At 57.5% G+C, this 23,085-nt stretch overlaps 1 protein-coding gene across 4 annotated transcripts in view; it reads right to left on the reverse strand.

The window, feature by feature from the left end:
• Positions 1-19,827: 19,827 nt before the first annotated feature.
• KCNQ2 (potassium voltage-gated channel subfamily Q member 2) overlaps positions 19,828-23,085 on the reverse strand; it is a 72,352-nt gene continuing 69,094 nt past the window's right edge. For 2 of the 4 annotated variants that reach the window (XM_023183270.1, XM_023183266.1), the window contains 2 exons: positions 21,823-21,946; positions 20,244-20,975 (listed from right to left, as the gene is read on the reverse strand). In XM_023183270.1, the coding sequence (XP_023039038.1) occupies positions 20,244-20,975; positions 21,823-21,946 (856 nt within the window). Of the gene's footprint in view, positions 20,976-21,822; positions 21,947-23,085 lie in introns of all 4 variants that reach the window. The other 2 variants (XM_023183268.2, XM_023183269.1) reach the window with 2 other exon arrangements.

Raw genomic sequence — 23,085 nt, forward strand, 5'->3', positions numbered from 1 at the left:
CACACTGCGTAGGATCGATGGCAGATGGACGCTGCGGAAGAAAAGAGGAGGGAAGTTGCAGCAATAGAAACTGTCCACAATGAAACATGGGGACAAAAGAACTTTTAAGCAATTAAGAGAGCATCAGTGATCAGTGAGACAACATAAAGTGGGCAAATATATATGCAATTGCTGTGGCCAAATGAGGAGAAACAGAAAAAATATTTGAAAAAATAAAGTATGTTCCAAAACACTGCAAATTTTATGAAAACAACAAGCCCACAAAGCCAAGTTCCTCACCCCACGCACAAGACACAGATGACAAAAACTACACAGAGGCACATCATTAAATTGTTCAAAATCAGCAAAAAAGGGAAATCTGGCAATGTCAGGAGAGGTAATCAATAAAGCAGCCAGAAAAAAAAAAAAGACACATTAGACAGAGGAGAATAAAGGACAAGAGCAGGTTCACCCTCAGAAACAACGTGAACAGCGAGGGTTTTGGAGCAACAGCCTTAAAAGTCAATCTAGAATTCTATACCCAGCACAACTATCCTTCGCAAACGAAGACAAGCCTTCCAAGCTGGGCTCAATGCAAAGAGACAAAAAGACCATCACACACCCATGCTTACAGTGCGGGAAACACAGGAAAGCCTGGAAATGAGCACCTTCTGGAACCTATCAGAAAGCTCAGGTCTCGGCCAACCACTCATTCCGACTCTGTGGAGATACAGGGACCAGGCTCTGGATGCGAGACACAGGACCCGAGCCTTTGGTTGCCTGGAACACTGCTGGATGCCAGATAAGCCAGGAAGAAGATCCAGCTAAATGTCAGCACATTCTAAAGTCTGCATGAGGCTGGTCTGACCCTGGGAACCTCTCTGAAGACACAGGGGTGGAAGGTCCCCCTTTTGCAGAGTCCACCAGGGGCTCACAGGAAAGGTCATGGAAAATCATGAGAAATCTTTCCTCTGGCGCTAGCGGGCGAGGAGAATGGCAGCCACCCCAGACAGCACCACCTCCCCACCCTCCTGTGAAACGCACTATTCACTTGCAGAGGGAAGAGTGCAGAAACCGTCACCCAAGGACTCTGCGGGAAGACACTGTGGTTGAGTGAGAGGAAGTGAGAAGGGAGAAGCCCTGGTCCTGGGGAACAGGAAGGAAAATGCTTGGCCCAGCTCCGTGACTGGGAAGGAACCAGTGCACTCGTGAAAACCACACCCCGAGGACACAGTGCCTGCCTAAGATGGAGCCAGAAGCATTCTCCACCCTTTCACGCAAGACTAGCAAGGGCTCCATAAAAATAAAACTGGAAGAGCTGAAGAGAAGCATTCTCCCTGGGTATGAAACCAAGAAAAGACGCAAAGCCAAGGAAAAGTCATTGAGAAAATACCTGGCACGTGGCCTATCCCCTAAACACAGAAGGTAACCGTAGCAACAACCTCAAACCAAGTCCAAGTCCCTACCTGAGTAATAAAACCTCCACACCAAAGACCTAGAGAAGGAAGGGCAGGTCGTCACCAAGCATAAAGCCGCTCATGGCAATATCTACTGTTCTCCACTCAATGCCTGCCTTTCAGTAAAAAATTATAAGACATGTGAAAAGCAAGAACAAACAGACTCCAAAGATGCAAAATAATCATCTAAACCAGAATTGTGTATGACCCTGATGTCGGGATTATCAGGCAGGGAACATAACAACCTTGAGTAGTATGTTAGCGGCTCTAACGGAAAACATAGACAATGTACAAGATGAGATGAGTAATTTCCGCAGGGAGATGGAAACTATAAGAAAGAACCAGATGGAAAGACGTCAAACCAAAACCCCAGCTACAGAGATGAAAAATGCTTTCGATGGGGCAGTAGATGCAATGCAGTGGAGGAAAGGGTCAGTGAACGTGAAGATAGATCAACACCCAATAACCAACACATGCACATGCACACACACACACGTGCATGCCTGCACACATGCACAAGCACACAGAAGCACATGCACGTACAAGCCTACACACACACACATGCACGCAGAAGAGCACACACATGCACACCCACACACCTGCACACAGAAGCACATGCACGTGCACACACACGTGCATGCCTGCACACAAGCACATGCAGGCAGAAGCACCTGCACGTGAATGCACATGCATGCACATGCACGTGCATGCACACAGACACACACACACCCATGCACATATGCACACACACGTGCACACCCACACACCCCCATGTTTGTATATGCGGACACACACATGCACACGAACACACATGCACACACGCACACACACGCACACACACACATGCACGTACATGCTGACACACACACGAACACACATGCTAATCCAAACACACATATGCACAAGCGCATACACCCCCACACACAAGTGCATGAACACACATGCCCCCCACACACACATATGTGCACGCATGCACGTATACACACACAAACACACACGCACACACACACACGTACACACGGAGGTGAGGGAAAGGCAGAGCATCCAAGATCACAAGGAAAAGAGAAAGTGGGGAAGAGCTGTTTGGAGAAATAATGGCTGTATCTTTTTCAGAATTAATGATAAACGCTGGGCCACAGATCTAAGAAACTTAACACTGAGGAGGGAAAATACCAAAAATAACTGCACCCAGGCATGTCAAATTCAAACTTTTGAAAACTAAAGGCAAAGGCAGCCCTGGCGTGGTGGCTCACACCTGTAATACCAGCACTTTGGGAGGCCAAGGAGGGTGGATCACTTGAAGTCAGGAGTTCGAGACCAGCCTGCCCAACATGGCAAAACCCCATCTACTAAAAATACAAAAAATAGCCTGATGTGGTGGCTCACACCTGTAGTCCCAGCTACTCAGGAGGCTGAGGCACGAGAATCGCTTGAACCTGGGAGGCAGAGGCTGCAGGGAGCCGAGACTGCCCCACTGCACTCCAGCCTGGGCGACAGAGCCAGACTCCATCTCAAAAAAAGAAAAAAGGAAGCTAAAGGCAAAGCAGAACTCTTGGAGGCATCCAGTGGCCTGGGAGTGTGGGGGTGGTGGGAACACAATACCTACAGAGAAACAGGATGTAAGAATCACAGCCGACTTCTTGTCATAAATCATTCAAGGAAGAAGCCAATGGAGTATCATCTTTAATTACTGAGAAACAACACAAACCTGTCAACCCAGAATTCAATCGCCAGCAAAACTATCCACCAAATATGAAGGATGCAGTCTTTCTCTGGCAAACAAAACCCAAGGGAATGCAGGGCCCTCAGATCTACTCGACAGGAAATGCCGAAGGAAGTTCTTCAGGCAGAAGCAGCGTGGTGTCCACCGGGAACTTGGGTCTACACAAAGCAATGAAGAAAGTTGGAAATTGAATAAAATAATTTAAAATAAAGTTTACTTTTTCTTATTTTTATTTGCTCTAAAATATAATTAACTGTCCAAAGCAAAATGTACAAAGCAAAAAACAGAAGCAACGTATTTTGTGTCTATAGCACATATAAATGTAAAATATGCAATAATTCCCAATATTGCAAAGGATGTGAAGGAGGACCTGGGACTGTTCAATTACTCCAAGAAAGATTAAAAAAGAAAGGGAGGAAAGAAACTGAGCCAAATGGAACAAATACAAAATAGCTAGCAAGATGGTGGACTTTAATCCAATCATATCAGTAATCACTACAAATGTGAGTGATCTAAAAGCACCAGTTAAAAATAAAGAGATTGTCAGATTGGATTTTAGAAAACAATATCTAACTACAGTGTGTGAAAAAAATCACTTTCAGTATAAAGACAAAGATGGTAAAAAGCTGAAAGATGGAAAAAGATATACTATATAAACACTAAGCCAAAGAAACCTGGAGTAACTGTTCATATCAGAATAAGTAGCTTCAGAACAAAGGATATTATCAGGGATAGAGAGGAACATTTACCTCACGATGAAAAGGTCAGTTCTCCAAGAAGACATAACCATCCTAAATGTGTAGTCAGCTGTAACAGAGTCTCAAAATCCATGAAGTAAACACTGAGAGAATTAAAAGGAGAAACTGGGAAATCCACAGTTTTAACTGGAGATGTCAATACTCCCCCAGCAGTGATTGACGGAATAGTCAGGTAGAAAATCAGTAACATCTTGACCAACATAGTGAAACCCCATCTCTACTAAATACAAAAAGTTAGCCAGGCGTGGTGGCGGGCACCTGTAGTCCCAGCTACTCAGGAGGCTGAGGCAGGGGAATCGCTTGAACCCGGGAGGCGGAGGTTGCAGTGAGCTGAAATCGTACCATTGTACTCCAATCTGGAGACAGAGTAAGACTCAAAAGAAAAAAAAAAAAAGAAAGAGAAAAGAAAAGAAAAGAAAAAAAAAGAAAATCAGTCACAATACAGATGACCTGAACAACCTCAACCAATTGGAACTAACTGACATGTGTAAAACAAAGTAACACACAGAGACGCAGAGGCACCTTCCTCTCAAATACACATGAGATTCACCAAGACAGCCTGTATTCTGGTCATAAAACAAACTCTAAAATTTAAAAGAATAGAAATCGCCAGCCGGGCGCGGTGGCTCAAGCCTGTAATCCCAGCACTTTGGGAGGCCGAGACGGGTGGATCATGAAGTCAGGAGATCGAGACCATCCTGGCTAACACGGTGAAACCCCATCTCTACTAAAAAATACAAAAAACTAGCCGGGCGAGGTGGCGGGCGCCTGTAGTCCCAGCTACTCGGGAGGCTGAGGCAGGAGAATGGCGTGAACCTGGGAGGCGGAGCTTGTAGTGAGCTGGGATCCAGCCACTGCACTCCAGCCCGGGAGACAGAGTGAGACTCTGTCTCAAAAAAAATTTAAAAAAATAAAATAATAGAAATCATACAAAGTACTGTCTTAGTACATAAAGAAATTAAACTAGAATTAAATAATAGAATATGTGTGAAGTCTCACAAATATTTGGAAATTGAATGGCACACTCTAAAATAATCTATGAAAGAGGAAGTATCAAGAAAAATTTGAAAATATTTTGAAATGAAAATGTAAAGAATAACATCAAAATTTGTGGTAGGTAGTTAAAGCAGTGCTTAGAGGAAAATTTATAGGATTAAATTATTAGAAAAAGAAGAAATATTTCATATAAGTAACCCAAACTTCCACCTAAAGAAACTAAAGATGCAGAGAAAATTAAACCTAAAGTAAGTAGAAGGAAGGAAATAATAAAGATTACAGCAAAAATCAATGAAATTGAAAGCAGAGTCAACCAAACCAAAATCTGGTTCTTTGAAAAAATAAAATCGATAAACCTTAGACTGAGCAACAAAAAAAAGAAAGAAGAAGGCTGGACATGGTGGCTCACGCCTGTAATCCCAGCACTGTGGGAGGCGGACATGGGGGATCACTTGAGGCCAGGAGTTCAAGACCAGCCTGACCAACATGGTGAAACCTCATCTCTACTAAAAATACAAAAATTAGCTGGGCGTGGTGACGGGTGCCTGTGATCCCAGCTACTCAGGAGGCTGAGGCAGGAGAATCGCTTGAACTGGGGAGGCAGAGGTTGCAATGAGCCGAGATCGCACCACTGCACTCCAGCCTGGGCAACAGAGCCAGATTGTTGTAAAAAGAAGATGCAAATTATATCAGAAACAAAAGAGGAGGACATCACTCTCAACCACTCATTAAAGGAACAGTAACACAACACATTAAAGGAACAATAAAAAAAATACTAGGAACAAGTCTACACCCAGGTTCAACAACTGAAGTGGACCAATTCCTTGAACAACACAAACTACCAAAACTCTCTCAAGAAGAAATAGATAACCGAGATAGTCTTATGCCTGTTAAAGAAACTGAATTTGTAGCTAAAAGCCTTTCAAACCAGAAAATTTTAAGTTCCTGTGGTTCCATTGGTAAATTCTAACAAACGTGTAAGGACGGAGTAACGTCAGAGTTACACAAGCAGTTTCAGGAAACAGAAGTCGCCGTGTATCTGTTGCTGAATAACAAATTGCCCTAAAACATAGTGGCTTAAAAATAATGAAAACCATTTATCATCTCATAGTTTCTGCAGCTCAGGAGTCAGACGGCACGCAGCCGATCTCCACTCCCAGCGCGCAGGGCCTCTGCCATAAACCTCGAAGGCTCGTTCACTCACATGTCGGGGGCGGGTACAGACTGTCGGCAGAGGCCTGAGCTGGAACTGCTGACCAGGACGCACACGTGGCCATGTGGCCTTGGGCTTCTCCACAGCGTGCTGCCTGGATTTCAGGGTTGGCATCCTGAGAAAGAGCCCAGCAGAAGCAGCCCTGCGGATCCTTGCCTAGCCTTGGAGTCAGGCAGTGTCACTCCCATGCCTTCTAACCTGGGCCCCCAGGCCCAAAAGGAGGAAATGGAGACCCCACCTCCCAGTGGAGGGGAGGCAAGGTCCCACCGTTGGGGGAGCACATGGGACACATCCGTGTGGCTGCTTGCTGGAGAAGTTAGTTTGCCATACCCGTTTCTTCTATGTGAACATCTGCCTGCATCTCACCTTCTAATTCCCGGGTGCCGTTTGTCCATTTTCACTGCAACAGGGGCCCCCACAGTACACGCAGACCAGGTTTCTTCAGAGTCCTGGCAGGGCCTGTCTGAGGGGAAGGTCCAGGTTGGTCCCTGGGTAGACAGGCAGCCCTCTGAGCAGCGCCCACATCTCCACGGAGGCCACAGCATCCAGCCTGCCACTTAGAGAGGCCCCTCAGGTTCCCTCTGGCCTGGTCTGCACTGTGGAGGGCGGGGGTCTCACAAGCACAGAAGGAAGAACACAGGTGTCGCCCACAGACCCCCCATCTCCTGGCTATGTCTTGAGGGCTGAGCAGGGGCTGGGGGGCACTGGGACCTGTGGCCCCTCCCAAGCCCCTACATGGGTTCCTCCATGCTCCTGTCACTCAGATTCAGGGCCCCTCAGGGCAACCCGGGCAAAGCCCGCAGCCCCTGAGAAGGCATAGGGTTGCAGAAGCACCCGCCTCCACATACACTCTCCAGCCACACGGGCCTGTGCTAGATCCCGGGACCTCACCCGTTCACCTGTGGCAGGAAGTGACCCCATCTTGGGTAGTGACTATCTAGGGCCGGGGCTGTGTGGGCCATAAAAAGAACTGACCAAAACAGTTGTAGGTAAAGAAAGGCAGAGTTATTAGAGGAAGTAGGAAAAGTACATAGCACAGAAGCAACGGGCAGGTCAGCAACAGAGGAGCTGCTGCAAAGAGACGCAGGTTTGCTGGGGATTTTATAGGATGGTGCCTGCGCTGTGTGCTGGAGAGGGCGACAGGCAGCGCTGGTAACGCCAAGGCTGCAGTCAGCTAACATCCATTCTCCTGTCAGCCAAGGGTCTGATGATAGCCGGGCACAGGAAGACTGGGAGTTTTCTGCTGGAGGGCTGTGTGTTCTGGACAATGAAAAAAGGCAGACTTAAAGCTTCTTTGCCTCTTCTTTTTGCCTTCCCTCAGTCCTGCCAGCCTCATTAGGATTCCATACCACCACACCCCCACATGTCAGGGCACAGCTGGGCTGACCAGCTCCACCTGCTCTGCTGGGCCCTCAATGAGCCTCAGTCTTCTCACGTGCGACACAGGCAAGGTGAACACGGCAGACACGCATTAGGCAGGCTCCTGGGCCTAGAGGAGAAAGGAGCAGGGCGGGTGTGGGGGGATGCAGGCTGGGCCTGGCTCCTGGGGCAAGGCTTGCTGTGGGTGGGGAGTGCCAGGGCTGGGCGTGGCCCTCCAGGCTCTCTGTGTACGGCCCCCTGGGGCTCTCTGTGCATGGCCCTCCAGGAGGCCTGTGGGACTTGCAGGCTCTCAGCCAATCTCCCGTCAAGAGCGGTGGCTGCAGGTTTAACACCTCGTCGTCCTGTGGAGTTAGTGAGCACCCATTCTGTATGTGGCTGGATCCAGGAGGCACTGCCGGCCCTCAGGGAGGACGGAAGGGTGGATGGATGCGTGGTGGCAGGCCCCCGGCTGCAGGGAGCATGCAGCACAGGCTGATTGGACATCAAGTGAATAGCCTGTCCTGTGCTGTGCTGTGCTGGGGTGCAAAGGAATGAGCCGCATCAACCACGACCCAAGTGGAGCTGACCAGGGCTACGTCCATGAAATGATGGAGGGATCAGGTGTGGTCAGAATTCACCAGGGCAGAGTGACCCTCCAAGAGGGCCCTCAGGGAAGCTTCATAGAGGAAGCAGAGCTTGGGCGAGGCCTTACGGTTGGGGGAGGGCCAGGAAGGGCAGCTGTGTCCCTCCAAGACAAGGGGGCTAGAGGTCTCGGTGGGGGCAGAGGTGGGGGCACTGCATGAGCTGTACAGCACCAAGTCTGCGCCTGGGTGGTCTCGGGTCCCAGAGCCTGCCTGTGGCGAGGCAGGCAATAAGGCAGGTGGCCCATCCGGCCACTGCCTGAGCAACCAGGAGGATTTGGTCTCTGACCAGCAGCAGGGAGGAAGTTAACATAAATCTATTCCAATGCAAATGTCAAACTAACCCTGCGCAGGAAAACTTAGCAGCTCTGAATGTCAAGGAGGGAGTCCCGGCTCTAGCTGGCGGCGTGGCATGGCTGAGCTGTTTCCTCCAGCTCCTGGGCTGTGGGAGGAGGCTGCTGGCACGGGGCCACTGCCTGGCACAGAGGGGCTGCCGGGACCTTTGAGAACTGAGGCACACCAGGGAGATGACCTGGGGACTCATCGCTGGAGGGAAGGAGCTCCAGCAAGCACAGCCCAGTCCAGGGACTCCTGTCCACATACCCTGAGACACGCGGGAGCCAGTGTGCCAAGGGGGCCACTCCTCGAGACCAGGACTGCTGACGACAGAGCCAGGATGCAGAGCAGAAGGCAAATCCTGCAGCAGCAGGATGGCAACTGAGCCAAGGCTGAGGAAGCAGCACCGGGATTCACTGTCAGGCTGGGAAAAAGCGGAAGCACTGGTGGGCCTCAGTCCCCCGGACACCACCTGGCTGCGTTATGAGATATCTCCTGTTGGGACAGGGGAGGGTCTGGGGCCACCGTCTGGGTGTGATGCCCGAGGGACCTGAGTCCAGGCAGGGGCTCCACCTGGAGCGGTGCGTGGGTGACAGGCTCCCAAGACATGACCAGGCTGGGTGTGAAGACAAGGCCACATGAGGCCGGAGGACAGTGCAGGGCAAACCGAGGCCAAGTGACTACCCATCGTGAGGCTGCAGGGACCGACCTGGCACGCAGAGAGGCACAAGGTGACATCTGAGGCAGGGAGCACATCCAAGACCACGCAGCACAGCATTGCGGAGAGACCCGGCGCCATGTGCTCCCCACCCTCGGAGCCACCCCCAGACCCTGCTCCTCCCTCAGTCCCCCTTCAGCAGGTGCAACCTCACTTCTCTTTCCCTTCCCCCACTTCCAGCAAGTGCTGCCTCATCTCTCTTTTCCTGGCCCCCTCCAGCAGGTGCGGCCTCACCTCTCTTTCCTGGCCCCCCGGCAGGCAGCAGGTGCTCCTGTCCATGTGAGAGGTTGGTGCAGCTCCCTCTCTCTGCTGGCTGACGGCAGACCCCGGGGTCCCCGCCCAGAGTCCCTTCAGGCAGAAGGCGACGCCTGGCACAGTCCTTGTCTCCTGAGATGAACTCGAGCTGAACCATTTTGCTTTTAAATTTAAGAAGAAATGAAGTGTTTTGCATTTTATTAAAGCAGATACGGCTGCGATCGGGCATGGCTCCTAAGGACTCAGCCAAGCTCGGATGCTGGGACTTTCCGGTGGTCACCGTCAGCGAATCCCCAAGCCCGGGGACATGGCCCCGGCTGGAGGGAAGGAGGGGTGAGCGGATGGAGATGGAACCAACACCCTCAGGACGCAGCTCCAGGCAGGGGATGGTGGTGGTGGTGTAGGGGGCACTGGTTCAGGGCAGCTGGGGGCTCCAAGGAGGAGGCAGGGCTGGAGGTAGACTGGGAGGGACCAGGAAGTTCAGGAGCATTCTAGAAGAGAGTAGAGAGGGGGAAAGGTGGGTGTGGGGATGGCACAGAGGGCCGCCTTCAGAGGATCCCAGTGCTGCTAGAGAGCTGGGATTTTCCCTGTGCACCATGCAGACTTCAGGGCAGGGAGCACCACAGTTGGGGGATCCGCGGGCAGCGGCCATGAGGGAGGAGGTGGCCGGGGCTGCAGGAGGAGGTGCAGGCCTGGCCTGGTGGAGGCAGAGGGGCTGCAGGAGGAGGTGTGGGCTTGGCTGGGTGGAGGTGAAGGGGCTGCAGGAGGAGGCACAGGCCTGGCCTGGTGGAGGCGGAGGGGCTGCAGGAGGAGGTGCAGGCCCAGTGGAGGTGGAGGGGCTGCAGGAGGAGGCACGGGGCAGGCCAGGAGGAGGGGTTGTAGGAGGTCCTGGACAGACAAGTCCACAGGAGCAAGTGTGAAAGGCCAGCCCTGTACACACAGAAGCAGCTTCCAGTCGGAATCCTTAAGCCGGCAGCTTGTGGGTTGGTCTGAGAAGATCCATGTGCTTATGCCTGGTGTGTGGCTTGGGGGCTCCCTCACTCCTTCGGGGAGTGACCCAGGTGCTCCGCCTCCGTGAGCCCCTGTTCCGCTTTTGCGAGCTCCTGCGTCTCTCAGTGGCGCGGACATCTGGGGTTGGCGGTTGGGGCGGGTGGGTGTGGGAAGGTGAGAGGTGCCTCTTTTCTGCCCCTCAGGGACACCCAGTGACCTGGTGGTTCTGAGTCCTGCCAGGAGTGGGGACCACAGGCGGCCAGACTCCGGTTCTGCCCACAGAATGGCTATTTCCCTGGGCCCCCTTGTTCTACTTTTTGGGCCTCAGTTTCCAATTCCTCAAACCAGCAGGTGGATGCTGTGGGCCTTTCCTACAGCACAGCCGTACACTGCCCCAGAGCGAGGGGAGGAGGCGAGGAGGGTGTGAACCAGGCAAGGCGTCGTGTGGGGTCAGTTCCCGGGTGTGGAAGGTGATGGACAGGGCAGGGAGTCAGGAACAGGAGCTGACTGGGATGGGGCTGGAGCGGGGCTATGCTGGCGCGTCCACACTAGACACAGGATGAGGCCATCTGAGAAGTGCCCGGAGGCGATGCCGAGACCTCCAGGCCACGGAGGATGCGGGAGCCCTGGAATCCCCGGCCCGGCCCAGCCCATGTCTGCTCAGATCCACTGCCCTGAGCCCCATCCCAGCGCACAGACTTCAGTCTGCTCAAAACCGACGAAGTTCTTGTAGCTGCTAAGCCCAGTTTCAGGCCCCAAGGAGATCGCCATGGGCTTGTCGAGGCCCCTCTGCTGGCCAAGACCCAGCCCAGGAGGAAGAGGGCTCTACCCTTGTTTGTTTAAATTGTAAAACACACAGCAGAAAATTTACCATCATCACCATTTAAAGCACGCGGTTCAGTGGTTTAAGGATAGCACATTCCCACTGTTGTGTGACCTCCATCTCCAGGACTTTCATCTTCCCAAACTGAAACTCTGCCCCCATTAAACACTCACTCCCATTTCTCCTTCCCAGCTCCTGGCACCCACTTCCTACCCGTCGTCTCTGAATCTGGCTACTGTAATACCTCCTACAGGAGAACCGTCCTACCATCCATCCCTCTGAATCTGGCTACTCTAATACCTCTACAGGTAGAACCGTCCCACCTCCGTCTCCGAATCCGGCTACTCTAATACCTCCTACAGGTAGAATCGTACAGTATTTGCCCTTTTGTGACCGGCTTATTTCACTTTGTAAAATGTCCTCAAGGTTGTCAGTGTGTCAGGATTTCTCTCCTTCTGAGGCTGAGTAAATTCCATGGCACAGATGGGCCACGTTGGCTCATCCACCTGGGCTGCCTCTGTCTGTCGTGAGTGACGTGCTGCCCACGTGGGTGTTGGGGGTCTGTGCCCCGACGTGGGATTGCTGGGTCCTGTGGTAATTTTATGCGGAATGTTTGGAGGAGCCGCTGCCTGTGTGTTCTCTGCCGTGGCTGTGCCATTTCACCTCCTTGTCAGCAGCGCTGGGCTCCTGCATCTGCACGCTCTCACCATGCTTGTTCCTACCTTTCTTTCCATAGCCGTCCCGCGGCCGGGTGTGTTTGTTAATTAGGACTCAGCCCTCGCCCAGAGCACCCTCCCTCCAGCACTCATCCTGCCCCTACCCCTTCCGGCAGCGGCCCCCAGCTCCAGCCATGGTCTCCTCCCAGATGGAACCTCCCAGAAGCCAGTGTGCCCTCCCAGTCCGAGTTAACATGCCCTGGGACACCCACTCAGACCCAGAGCCAAAACCGGGTCACCGTGGGACACTGGGTGTTCATGGCGAGCTCCGGGTCCTCCCACAGCTCCAGTTCTGAGGGGCCCACACCAGCCGCCCTCTGCTCCTCCGTCAGGAGTGGGCCCCGAAGCTAGCCCGGATGGTCAGGAGAGGTTTTCCAGAGCGCCCTGCTGAGCAGCGCCAGGCTGGAGGGACGCTGGCTGGAGGGAGCCAGCTGGGCAGCCACCCGCCACCCCGGGCTGATGGAGAGATGACCTGCCCTGGCCCTGTCCTCCGTGGAGATGGACGCCCCCAGGAACAGCGGCGTGTAGCTCTGACCCACTCTGCCCTCCCCCAGTCACTGTCTGTGCACAGCCCAGCAATGGCCCAGGGCGGCTGTCCCAGGGAGCCCCGCACATCCCTAGCACTCTCCTCCCAGCACAGGCGCCCCTGAGTCTTGGGCAGGCATTTCTGTTCCCCCGTCCCTCTCCAGAGCAGCAGGCAGTGGCCTGTTTAGTTCTGTAATTGCTGCGCTGGGTCTGGGCTTCAGGCTCCTGCGGGACTCAGTCTGTGGTAGGTCTTGGGGCACGAGCCTACTTGGTGAATGAATGAATGAGTGAATGAGTGAATGGGAGAATTCATGCTGTCACTTGCTGCAATGCCTCTGGGCCTGATTTCGGGCCTGTCATAATCGGGGGCAGAGCCAATTCAGAGAATTTAGGTCACAATTCTGATTCTGCCTGTCCTTGGGACTCCAGGTGCTAGCTGACCCTGCACAGCAGGGGCGCTGGCACCCAGGTGGCTGCTGTGGCCCAGCACAGGGCAGGTGAGGAGCGGGCCAGGGGGAATTGGACAGCTCGAGGCCGCTGGGCCAGGGTGGAGTCCAGGCTGCAGCGACTGAAGCCACAGAGTGGCCCTTCCTGCTCCGGCCCTGCAGAAGCCCCCACCCAGGAGCCAGGAGCCAGGCCTGGGGAGCCTGGGATCTGTGTGCCTGTCCAGCTTTGCCCACCTTGCCGACGGACGGGCACATACAGAGGGACGGGGACTAACGCACGCGCCTCTGCGATGCGTCCAGAGCTGTGGCTGTGGCCTCCCTGTGGGGAAGAGCCAGGTCATCTCAACTCAGCTATGGGTTTAGCCGAGCAGTTCCCGCCCAGGGTGCAGGTCAGGTGGGCATTTCAGGGCCTCTGCTGCCAGGTGGAGTGGGTGCCCACGGGGAGGAGTGGGTGCCCATGGGGTCCTCCTCTGGGTGAGCCCTGCAACCAGGCAGGCATCCTAGGCTTGGCCACCAGCTGGAGGGGACCATGGGGTCCGTCCGGTCAGGGGGCCGTGGGGTCCGTCCCGAGAGGGGAGCGGGAGGTCCATCCCGAGTGAGGCCCCTGCAGGCCCAGCTCATGGTGGAGCTCCGCACTCACTCTCTGGCTGGCCCTGGCCAGGGGACTCCTGAGCTCCCCTGGAGACCCCTTGGGCAGGGGGTCCCTCCACCCTGTTTCCCATCACCATGTTGACCATGGCCCCCTCTAGCCCCTCCCAGACCCTCACAAGTGCCCTGTCCCCGTGTCCTCTTCAGACTGGAGCATTCGGGGGCTCCTGCAAATGTGCCCCCTTTGTGAGAGAACCCGCAGGTGTGGGAAGCACCCAGCGGCCCCCGAGGAACTCAGTGTCACAGCAGGAAGGCGGCAGCACGGGTGGGTGGACACCTGCGCCCTGTGTGGGGGCATAAATCACCCTACAAGGTGCCGGTCAGCAGGTGGGATGTCGGCCTTGCCACGGAGCTCCCCAGCTGAGGGCCTCGGTGAGCGTGGGGGGCAGAAGAGCGTGTCCAGAGGCCGGAGATGGGCAGAGGAGGATGTGGGCAGGGAGCAGGGACAGGGAGACAGACAAGCAGACGGAGTCCAGGCCAACAACAGGAGGTACCCAGATGGACATGTGGTGGCCGGCGATCCCGCCCGGGCAAGCTGATGGGCCGCAGGTGCTCCAGGAGCAGGCCCAGGGCCCGGCATCTTTCTGGGTGGCTGCAGGCCTCAGAGGGGAGGGAGAGCTCGGCACCCCCAGAGAGAGCCCAGGGACCACAGGGGCCCCTCCTCTGGCCAGAGCCCGAGGACGTGGCTGCCCCTGCTCCTCACCCGCTGTGGCCCCCAGCCCCACTGTTCCACAACACCCCAGCTCTTTCGTGCCCTGAGGAGAGGGACCATCCACCCGCACATCCGGTCCACAGCACCGCACCCGACCCAGCCCCAGCATCGGCCACCCGGAGACACTGGGAGTGAGGAGGCCACACACTGTCCAGGTTGAATCACTGCGTTTTACTGAGTGCACAGGTCCACCTGGCGTCCGAACTCGTCCCCGTGGCAGCAGGGATCCCCAGAACCTTCCACAGCCCTCCCAGCCGCAGGACCCCACACCCGAAGTCCCCCACAAACCCGCACTGGTGCATTCTTGTGGCTCTGGCATCAACCCGTCCGTGTAAGTTAATATCTCGGCTAATCTGTTAGAAAACTAGAGTTCATTCCCTGGGCGTCTATCCCTAGAAAACGGATGGTGCACAAAGTTGAGATTGAAGTGTGCGGGGTAACACATCCACCAAAAAAAAGGCCTGGTCACTATGGCACAAGGACACATACAAAATGGTCAGAAGTGTACGTCGGTACTGAAGGCATTATGAAATATTCTTTGGAGCATGAACAAAAGTGCAGACAGCCAGAGGCAACGGCGCAAATGGGGAAGCTGCAGCCACCGTCACGGCCAGAGGATGGCAGACTGCAATGGCGTGGGGCGCGGGCGTGGTGGGCGCGCGTGGGCTGAGTGGATCCCAGGCAGAGGGATGGCGTCCAGCGGGACCGCCCGCTCTGGGCGCCTCGGTGCGAGACTCCTCCGTGAGACCCCTCCTGCCCTGCGCTTGTCTCTGGAGCCCATCCCTTGGGCCCCTCGCCCAGCCCACCTGGAGGCAGGGTCCAGGGCGTCCGTACCTGGCAGAGCCAGGGGCACGGGGTGACCTCAAGGAGTTCCTGTCCACATGCATTAAGGCAACAACTTTGTAAAACCCAGGCAGAGTTGGCGTGTGGCGTATGGCGATGTGCACGCGTCTGCCTGGCAGCCCTGGGGACCGGCCCCTCCTTGCTGGTGCCTGGCCAAGAGTCAGATGCTGAGGACTTCTCAGGACGGGGCCACTGGCCAGAACCAGTCTCCTCGGCCAGCCAGGGGCACCACAGCAAGTGTCCAAGCCCAGAGCACACTCAACCCCACCCCACAAATGCCTTTTAAAACTTTGAAGAGGCCCCTCCCTCCCAAGCAGCCCTTTCCCGTCTCTCCTCCACCGTTTCCCACAACCTCCTCTGTGACATCACCTCCTCCCGGGTCTGCCGTCAGCCCCCACCCTTACAAGACAGCAGAGTTCAGCAAACTGGGACCCCCATTCACTCATGCTCCAAGGGTCACGGAAAGCTTCTGGGTGTGCAGCTTGTCCAGGTCTCCCGGAGGGACAGGAACCTGGGTATTCCCTCGACCCCGGAGTCCACCATCCCACATCCTTCAGGAAGCCACCCTGCTCCTTAGTGCTTTGCTGGGGCCGATGTGGAGCCTACCCCACTGGGTGGGAACACAGGACGGCTGGCCCAGCACAGCCACACAGGCTCCCCGGGTGGTCATTCCATCCTGCAGCCCTCAAAGGCCCTGACCAGGCCTCTCCACCCCACCCTCATGCCCTGGACATACATACATGTGGCCTGGGAGTTTTGCGTGGGTATGGGGGTTGGGGGAGGCACTGGACAGGGTCAGAGGACACGGGGGTACCGGTGCACTGAGCACCCACCCCTCAGAGCTCAGCCTCCTGCCGGGCACCCTCCACGGCAGGTCCAAGCCTTGTGAGCCGTCCTCTCACACCACGTTTGCTGTAAGGGTTTGTGTCACTGGGGCTGTGCAGTGTCCACCTGTGATCTTGCCAGTGCCCCCGGCCTCCACTCGCACGGCACTCACAGCTCAGGGCGGCGGGACAACAAGGGCATTTCTGCAAAGCTCTCACGGCTCCTTCGGCTCTAGGAAGCGACTAGAAATAGCTCAGGGTCCAGTTCTTTCTAGAAAGAGGGGGTGTCCTTTACAGGGGTCCCTGATTTTGGGGGACCAAGCCCAGCTGGGGTCCTCCTCCCCTTCTCTCCAGCAGCAGGTCTCTCCAGCAGCAGGGTCTGGAATCTAGAAACACTGGGACCTCCAGCCCTGAAGGGGGTAAATGTTAAAACACACGCCCTGGCTGTGCCTCTCCTCCGGGCGGGACTTGGGGTGATCAGACCCACAGCTCAGGTGCCCCTGGAGAAGCCCTCACAGTGCCTGGGGCGATTCCAGCCTCCAAATGGGGGCTTGAGACAAGGTTCCCCAAAAGTTAGGGGCATCGCTGAGGGGCAGCGTGTCCTCTGGTGGGGGATGTCAGGCACCTGCCCTGCTCAGACAGCTGTGTGTGGGACCTCACGGGAGGCGCGGGAGGGGCCCTCCCCCAGCATGTTCCAGCTGCGGTGCAGCTGGAAGATTCACGGACTGTAATTTTATGCAGAGGAAGAAGGAGAAGCTGGGCTAGGAAACCACAACAGGCAGCAGCGCCTGCCTGGGCCAGGGCCTGGGATTCGAGGCTGGGCCGCCCATCCCAGAAGGGCCCAGCACCTCCAAGGCAGAGCAAACACAGGACCCAGATGAACACACATACGGATGCTGGGGCACCTTGGCATCCGGCAGAGCCCCTCCTCTGGATGGCTGCCAGGCTGTGGGGGGAGGCAGCACGAGACCCTGCCTGGGCTCTGCCTGGCACTCTGCCACTGCGGACCAGGAACCGGGACAGTCGGATATCCCACCACGGGGCTTGACATTCCAGCATCACCACAACCCCTAAAGCCACAATTATTCCCTGTAGCCCCTCCCTAGGCAGCTTAAACCCAGCAGGGTCAAAGAGAAAGACCAGAGACCGAAGGGCTCCCATGCTGGAGGTGGGAGGAGAGTGCACACATGCGTGTGTGTGTGTGCATGTGCGCCATGTGGTCTGTGCACTTGTGTGTATGTGTGTGCTGTGTGGTCTGTGCACTTGTGTGTGCATGTGTTAGCGCTGTGCGTGGTCTGTACACTTGTGCATATGTGCGTACTGTGTGTGAGCTATACATGTGCGTGAATGTGTGTAAGAGTGCATGTGTATACCTGTATGCAGGAATGTGTGTGCACATATGTGCACAGTGCATGGTCTATATACGTGTGGTCTGTGCACATGCGTGCACGTGTGTGTGCATGTGTGCAAGCGTGCATGTGTATGCCTGTATGCGGGTGTGTGTGAGCACGTGTGTGTGCCAGTGGGCATGTAGGGATGTGCACTCTAATGAACACCGTGGGAGCTCTTTGCCATGAGGCAGCACCAGTCCTTGGCCACGCTCATTCACGCACACACCCGAGGCAGCGCCGCACCACCTCCAGCCTCCTTCCCGCTGCACTTCTCTGAGGTGGGGCCCCGGGGCAGTGGGTGGCTGCACTGCTTAGGCTGGGGTCTGGGGGGGGTCCCAAGAGAGACCCTCTACCCCCTTGTCTCCCAAAACAGGGCCCCCCAACCATCCCAGGACGTGCACCTTCCCTCTTCCCAGGGACCAGAGACTTCCCAGGTTACACACCACAGGCTCCTTGCTGGACATGAGTCTGGCCTCAGTCCCTCCTGCTGGGCGGCCAGCTTCTGGTAGGAAAAGGATTGGCCTGTCTTCCCCATCCTGCAGAATCCCAACCTGTGCCCAAGTGCTCATGCCTTAGAGGCGCTGGGGGGAGGAAAGAGCAGGCGGGGCCACACCTGGCAGGGGACACACAGCACACCCTCCCTCCACTGCCAGGTCTCCCTTCTCCAGGATTTGGAGTCCAGATGGCTCAGCCGGAACTGGGGACGTGGGGAGCGGTGGCTGGGGCTGGTGCTGCGCTGGGCGGGATGCACACACACCCCCGCCTGTGGGCCCCGCTGAGGATTCCCTGTCCCATGACAGGAAGGTGAAGGGACGTGGTCCCCGGGCTCGAGCCAGCCCAAGGGAGACAGCAAGGGCACCGCCCGTGAGACGCTGCCCAGGAAACACGCAGCTGCGGCCACACCAGAAGGGATGCTTCTTGCCACCACAGGGCCTGAGGCCACACACGCTGCCTTTGGGAACAAAGCAGACAGGCAGTGGCTTCTGAGGCCTCCCAATTGGCACCTTTTTGGGACAGCCTCCGGCACAGGGAGGGGTAAGGAGACAGCCCAGTGGAGGTACCCCAATGACGATGTGGCCTGGGAGTGCCCTGGCTGGGCTAGGGGTAGGCACAGAGGCCAGGGTAGCAGCTCCCCACAACAGATGCCAGACATGGCTCCCCAAACACCCTGAGCGCCAGGACCCCCACCAGCCAGGGGCGTATGACCCTCACATGCTGCTCTCAAAGTCCTGTCCCTCAGGACGTGCTCCCCTGCTGACCTCAGGGCCTCAGGACCTCCCAGCCAAGCCAAGTGAACTTAAAATGAAGGTGGAGGAGAAACGGGCCCAGAGCTCCCCGAAGGTGGAGAAATGGGCCCAGGGCTCCCGAAGGTGGAGGAGAAACGGGCCCAGGGCTTCCCAAAGGTGGAGGAGAAACGGGCCCAGGGCTCCCCGAAGGTGGAGGAGAAACGGGCCCAGGGCTCCCCTGCCCTTGCTCTCTGCAAGTATTTGTGCCCATGACCCCACCCTGCTCACTCCCGGGAGGCCACTCTCCAGGAGCCCAGGCCCGCCTGCGATGCCATCACCCCAGTGCCAGATGCTCCCGGGCTCTGGTGCTTAAGTCTGGAGCTAGGGACTCGCTCCCCGATCACAGCCGCCCGCCCCAAGGGCCACAGTGACTGCAACAGGACAGGTGTGGGATGGTGCATCCCTGAGGCCCGAGACCCCAAGAGGCCCAGTTAAGGAATCGGTCAGTGGAGAAGGGGCCGTCAGCTCTAGGGGTGCAGGAGAGCCAGGGAGGGCGCTCAGCTGGGCTGAGGTGGGAGTGGCTTCCTCCGGAACGGCGGGGCGGGCGGCCGTGTGCTGACGTGAAGGCTTTCCTGGCCCACGGCATCATGGCCCAGCTCTGCCCCAAGTCTGTCAGGGCATTGGTGGACAGAGGTGAGGCGGACCCCTGGCTAAGAACTGTGAGGTCTGCTCACCAGGCAGGTGTGCCAGCGCCAGCCCCCGACCAGGGCAGTCAGGAGACAGGGGAGGACTTGGGGTCCTGCCCCCCAGGTCTCCGAGGCTGGGGTGCTGCTGGCTCTCACGCACCCACGGAAAGGCCACGGCGAGGCAGCTGGAGCCCCCAAGGACCCCCTTTCTGAAGACCCTTCAGAGCTGGATCCCTGGCCCCACTGTGAGCCGGGCCTTCCCCCTAGAGGCCAAGACCAGAGGGTTGGACGTCCACTCTGGGCCCCAGTTTGGTTCCCAGGCCCCACCTGCTCCTCAGCTGCCAGTGAGGGTCTCCACCTCAGGGCTGGTTCCCACCAAAAGACCCCTCAGATCCCAGAAGGTACGGGAGAAGATGCCAATCAATAGCTCTGTAACTGGGCACCCCTGAGGTGGGGCACGGGAAAGTCCGCCGGGCAGGCCAGGTGTGAGGGCAGAGGCCACGCGCAGCGGCTGGCCACACCCACCCGCAGCTGCCCAGAAATCCCACCAGGCCCCAAGGCCCACAGGTCCTCATGGAACAGGCCTGCCCCTCGTGCCTCCCCTGGGCTCGGCTCCCTGAGACCATCCCCCGCCCGTCGCCATACCAGCCACACCCCGTCATCACTCCCGCCCCTCCTCACACCAGGCTGATGTCTGCCACAGCCCTGAGCAGAATGGACAGGGCGGCCTTACTGCTGCACGCTGCTCCTGGAGCCACAGGGCCCTGCCCAGCCCTCCAGCCCCTGTGGGAAAATCACTTTTGTAAAAGGTCACTGCCAGGAGCCCCGTCCTTCAGCCCACATGGGCCCCTCCAGGGCCCACCCTTCCCGCCACACTCAGTTACTGTAAGAAAAGGGCCCCAGAGGGTTCCTGCCTCAAAACCTCGGAGGCACCGTGCTGAGGAGGGCCGCGGACGGGTCCACTGGCCCAGCGCTGCCTCACTTCCTGGGCCCGGCCCAGCCCACGTCACCAAAGGGGCCCTCGCCGGTGGCCGAGCGTGGCGGGGGCCCGCAGGGGGTACAGAGGTCGGAGTCGGTGTCTGACTCTCCCTCCGCGATGTAGGGCCTGACTTTGGCACAAGGCGCCACGGCCGCGTAGCAGCTGTTGAGAGCATCCAGGTTCTCCTTGGACTGGGAGATGCTGAAGCCGCTGAAGGAACGCTCCAGCTCCTCGTGGTCCACGGACGGGATGGAGATGGACGTGTCGCTGTCCCGCAGAGTCCCCTCGGGGGGCCTGCAGCCCGGGGCGTCCTCCTGCCGCAGGAACTCCGTGCTGGCGCGGTTGCCCCCGCCGTAGGCGGACAGTGACCGCTCGTGGGCAGGCGGCGGCGGGATGCGCACCAGGGAGCCAGGGTCCCCCACGGGGGAGGTGCCGTGGCCCTGGCGCGGGTGGCTCTGTGGCTGCCAGGAGGTGGAGGGCGGACACTGGACAGGGGGCGCAGCCGGGGGCGCCGAGAAGTTCTTCTGGCCCGTGGAGCTGCTGGAGCGCACAATCTTGACGATGCAGCCGTGCCTGTCGACGTGCTCCCGGCTGTCTTCCGGGCTGTGGTACGGAGGTGCCGGCTCTGGCTCTTTGGCCCCAAAGTAGGCCTCAGTCTCTGTCGGGGGGATGCCCATCCGCTGCATGTAGATGTTCACCAGGAAGTCCAGCTTTTTCTCCATGGACAAGACCTGCAAAAGGGGCTGCTGGGCTGGGCTGCGAGGGCCCGTGCCAGGAGATGGGGGGACCTGGGCTGCTCCCAGGAAACGGGGGGACCCAGGCTAGTCCCAGGAAGTGGGGGGGACCCAGGCTGGTCCTAGGAGATGGGGGGCCTGGGCCACTCCCAGGAAGTCAGTGGACTTGGGCTGGTCCTAGGAGGTGGGCGGACCCGGGCTGCTCCCTGGAGAGGTGCAGGGAGGGGGGACCCCTGCTCCCTGGAAGCTGGAGGAGCAGGAAGAGGAGGCCCAGGAGCAGCTCCTCCTCCTTCCCAGACCCCTGGGGGCTCAGCCTCCAGCTCCACGGTTGGGGCGTGTGTTCAGAGCCAGGCCCTCCTGCTGCCTACTGTGGAACCCCCTTCAGGGAAAGCCCCACAGGGCAGGACCTGGCGGTTCCTCACTTACTGCTCAGGCCCAGTTCTCAGACGCAGACCCCAAAACAGGGGTCCTCTGTGGTGGTTTCTGAGAATGCACCCCCAGAAGACAGTGACTGGGGTGTCGGGCAAGGAGCACAGAAAGGAGGAAGGCCAGGCAGGTACAACTTCTGGCACATTCCACAGGGGATGTGGAAGCAGCAGACTCTTGGGTACTGTCAGGAGGGAAGGCACCCCAGGCCGGGGGTGGGGGGCTCACGGTGGGGTGTGAGGGGTCTGCACAGAGCAGCTATCAGTGGTGACAGGACCATGTGCCCCCTAGACTTGAGGAGCCCTCTGTGGCACCCAGCCCTTGAAGCCCACACTGCCACAGGCTGACAGCAGGGGCCCCAGGACAGCAGGCACCACAGCCCTCCAGACCCGCAGCCCTCCCGCCCAGCCTTTCGCACCTGCTTCTCCACCTTCCCGAGCCGTCCCATCATGCTGGGGTCCTCAGGCAGCTCCGCCTCGGCCGGGCCCTTGGTGCGGTCCTTGTCTGTGATCGCTGGGCCCCGCCCCACAATCTGGTCCACTCTACCGGGAACAGAGACGGCAAAGCATGAGTTCGGGTGGGTGCAGCAGGGCCCCTGCCCTCTCCTCCTGGGCCAGGCTGCAGGCCCAGCCCAGAGCCGACCAGGGGGCAGCGGGTGCCAGGACAGATGGACGGGGTACACCCCGTTCTCAGCCCGTCTTCTGGCACCGCGAGGTTCTGCTCCTGCCCGCTCTGTCCCCGCGGGGCCTGGCACATTAGCGAGGAGTAAAGGAAGCTCCCACCAGGACCAAGTCGCCTGGCTCCTCTCCGTGGGCTCCCGGCTCCCTCCAGCCAGCCCCACCTGTTCACCCTCTTCCCTGCTCAAGGCCTATTGACCCCACAGCCCACGGAGGGTCTCCCACTGCAGGGCCTGGAGCCCACTCCAGAGGATGCCCCTCCCCCTACCCATGCCCACCCTGGAGCTTTACTCCTACGTAATGTGCCACTGAGGCCATCGGCCCCACCAGGTCTGATGGGGACAGAGTTAAATGTCTGCGGCGGGGACAACAGAAGCAGAAAAGGCGTGAGAGCTGCAGCTCCATGCACCAGGACAAGGAGGGAGGGCACAGAGCAGCACAGGAACCAACGCACAAACCAGAGGAGGGGAGACAAAGCTGCGAGGGTGTGTGCACGTGTGTGTGCATGTGTGTACCCAGGTGTGTGCATACTGCACGTGTGTGTGCATGTGTGTACCCAGGTGTGTGCATACTGCACGTGTGTACCCAGGCGTGTGCATACTGCACGTGTGTGTGCACGTGTGTACCCAGGTGTGCGCATACTGCACGTGTGTGCATGTGTGTACCCAGGTGCGTGCATACTGCACGTGTGTACCCAGGCATGTGCATACTGCACGTGTGTGTGCCCGGATGTACCCAGGTGTGTGCATACTGCACGTGTGTACCCAGGCGTGTGCATACTGCACGTGTGTGTGCACGAGTGTACCCAGGTGTGTGCATACTGCACGTGTGTGTACTCAGTTATGCATGTGTGCCCTCTTGCATTGTACAAGTCTGTGTGCGCACAGGTGTTGATGTGTGCAAGACTGTGCACGTTTGCGTGTGTGCCTGTGTCTGCAGGATGCAGAATTCAGCTGAGCTGATCTCCAATGAGGTCATAGGTCACTCATGACAATAAAAAGGGA

The sequence above is a fragment of the Piliocolobus tephrosceles genome, chromosome 20, assembly GCF_002776525.5.
Source record: "Piliocolobus tephrosceles isolate RC106 chromosome 20, ASM277652v3, whole genome shotgun sequence".
In the NCBI taxonomy this organism is placed as follows: domain Eukaryota; kingdom Metazoa; phylum Chordata; class Mammalia; order Primates; family Cercopithecidae; genus Piliocolobus; species Piliocolobus tephrosceles.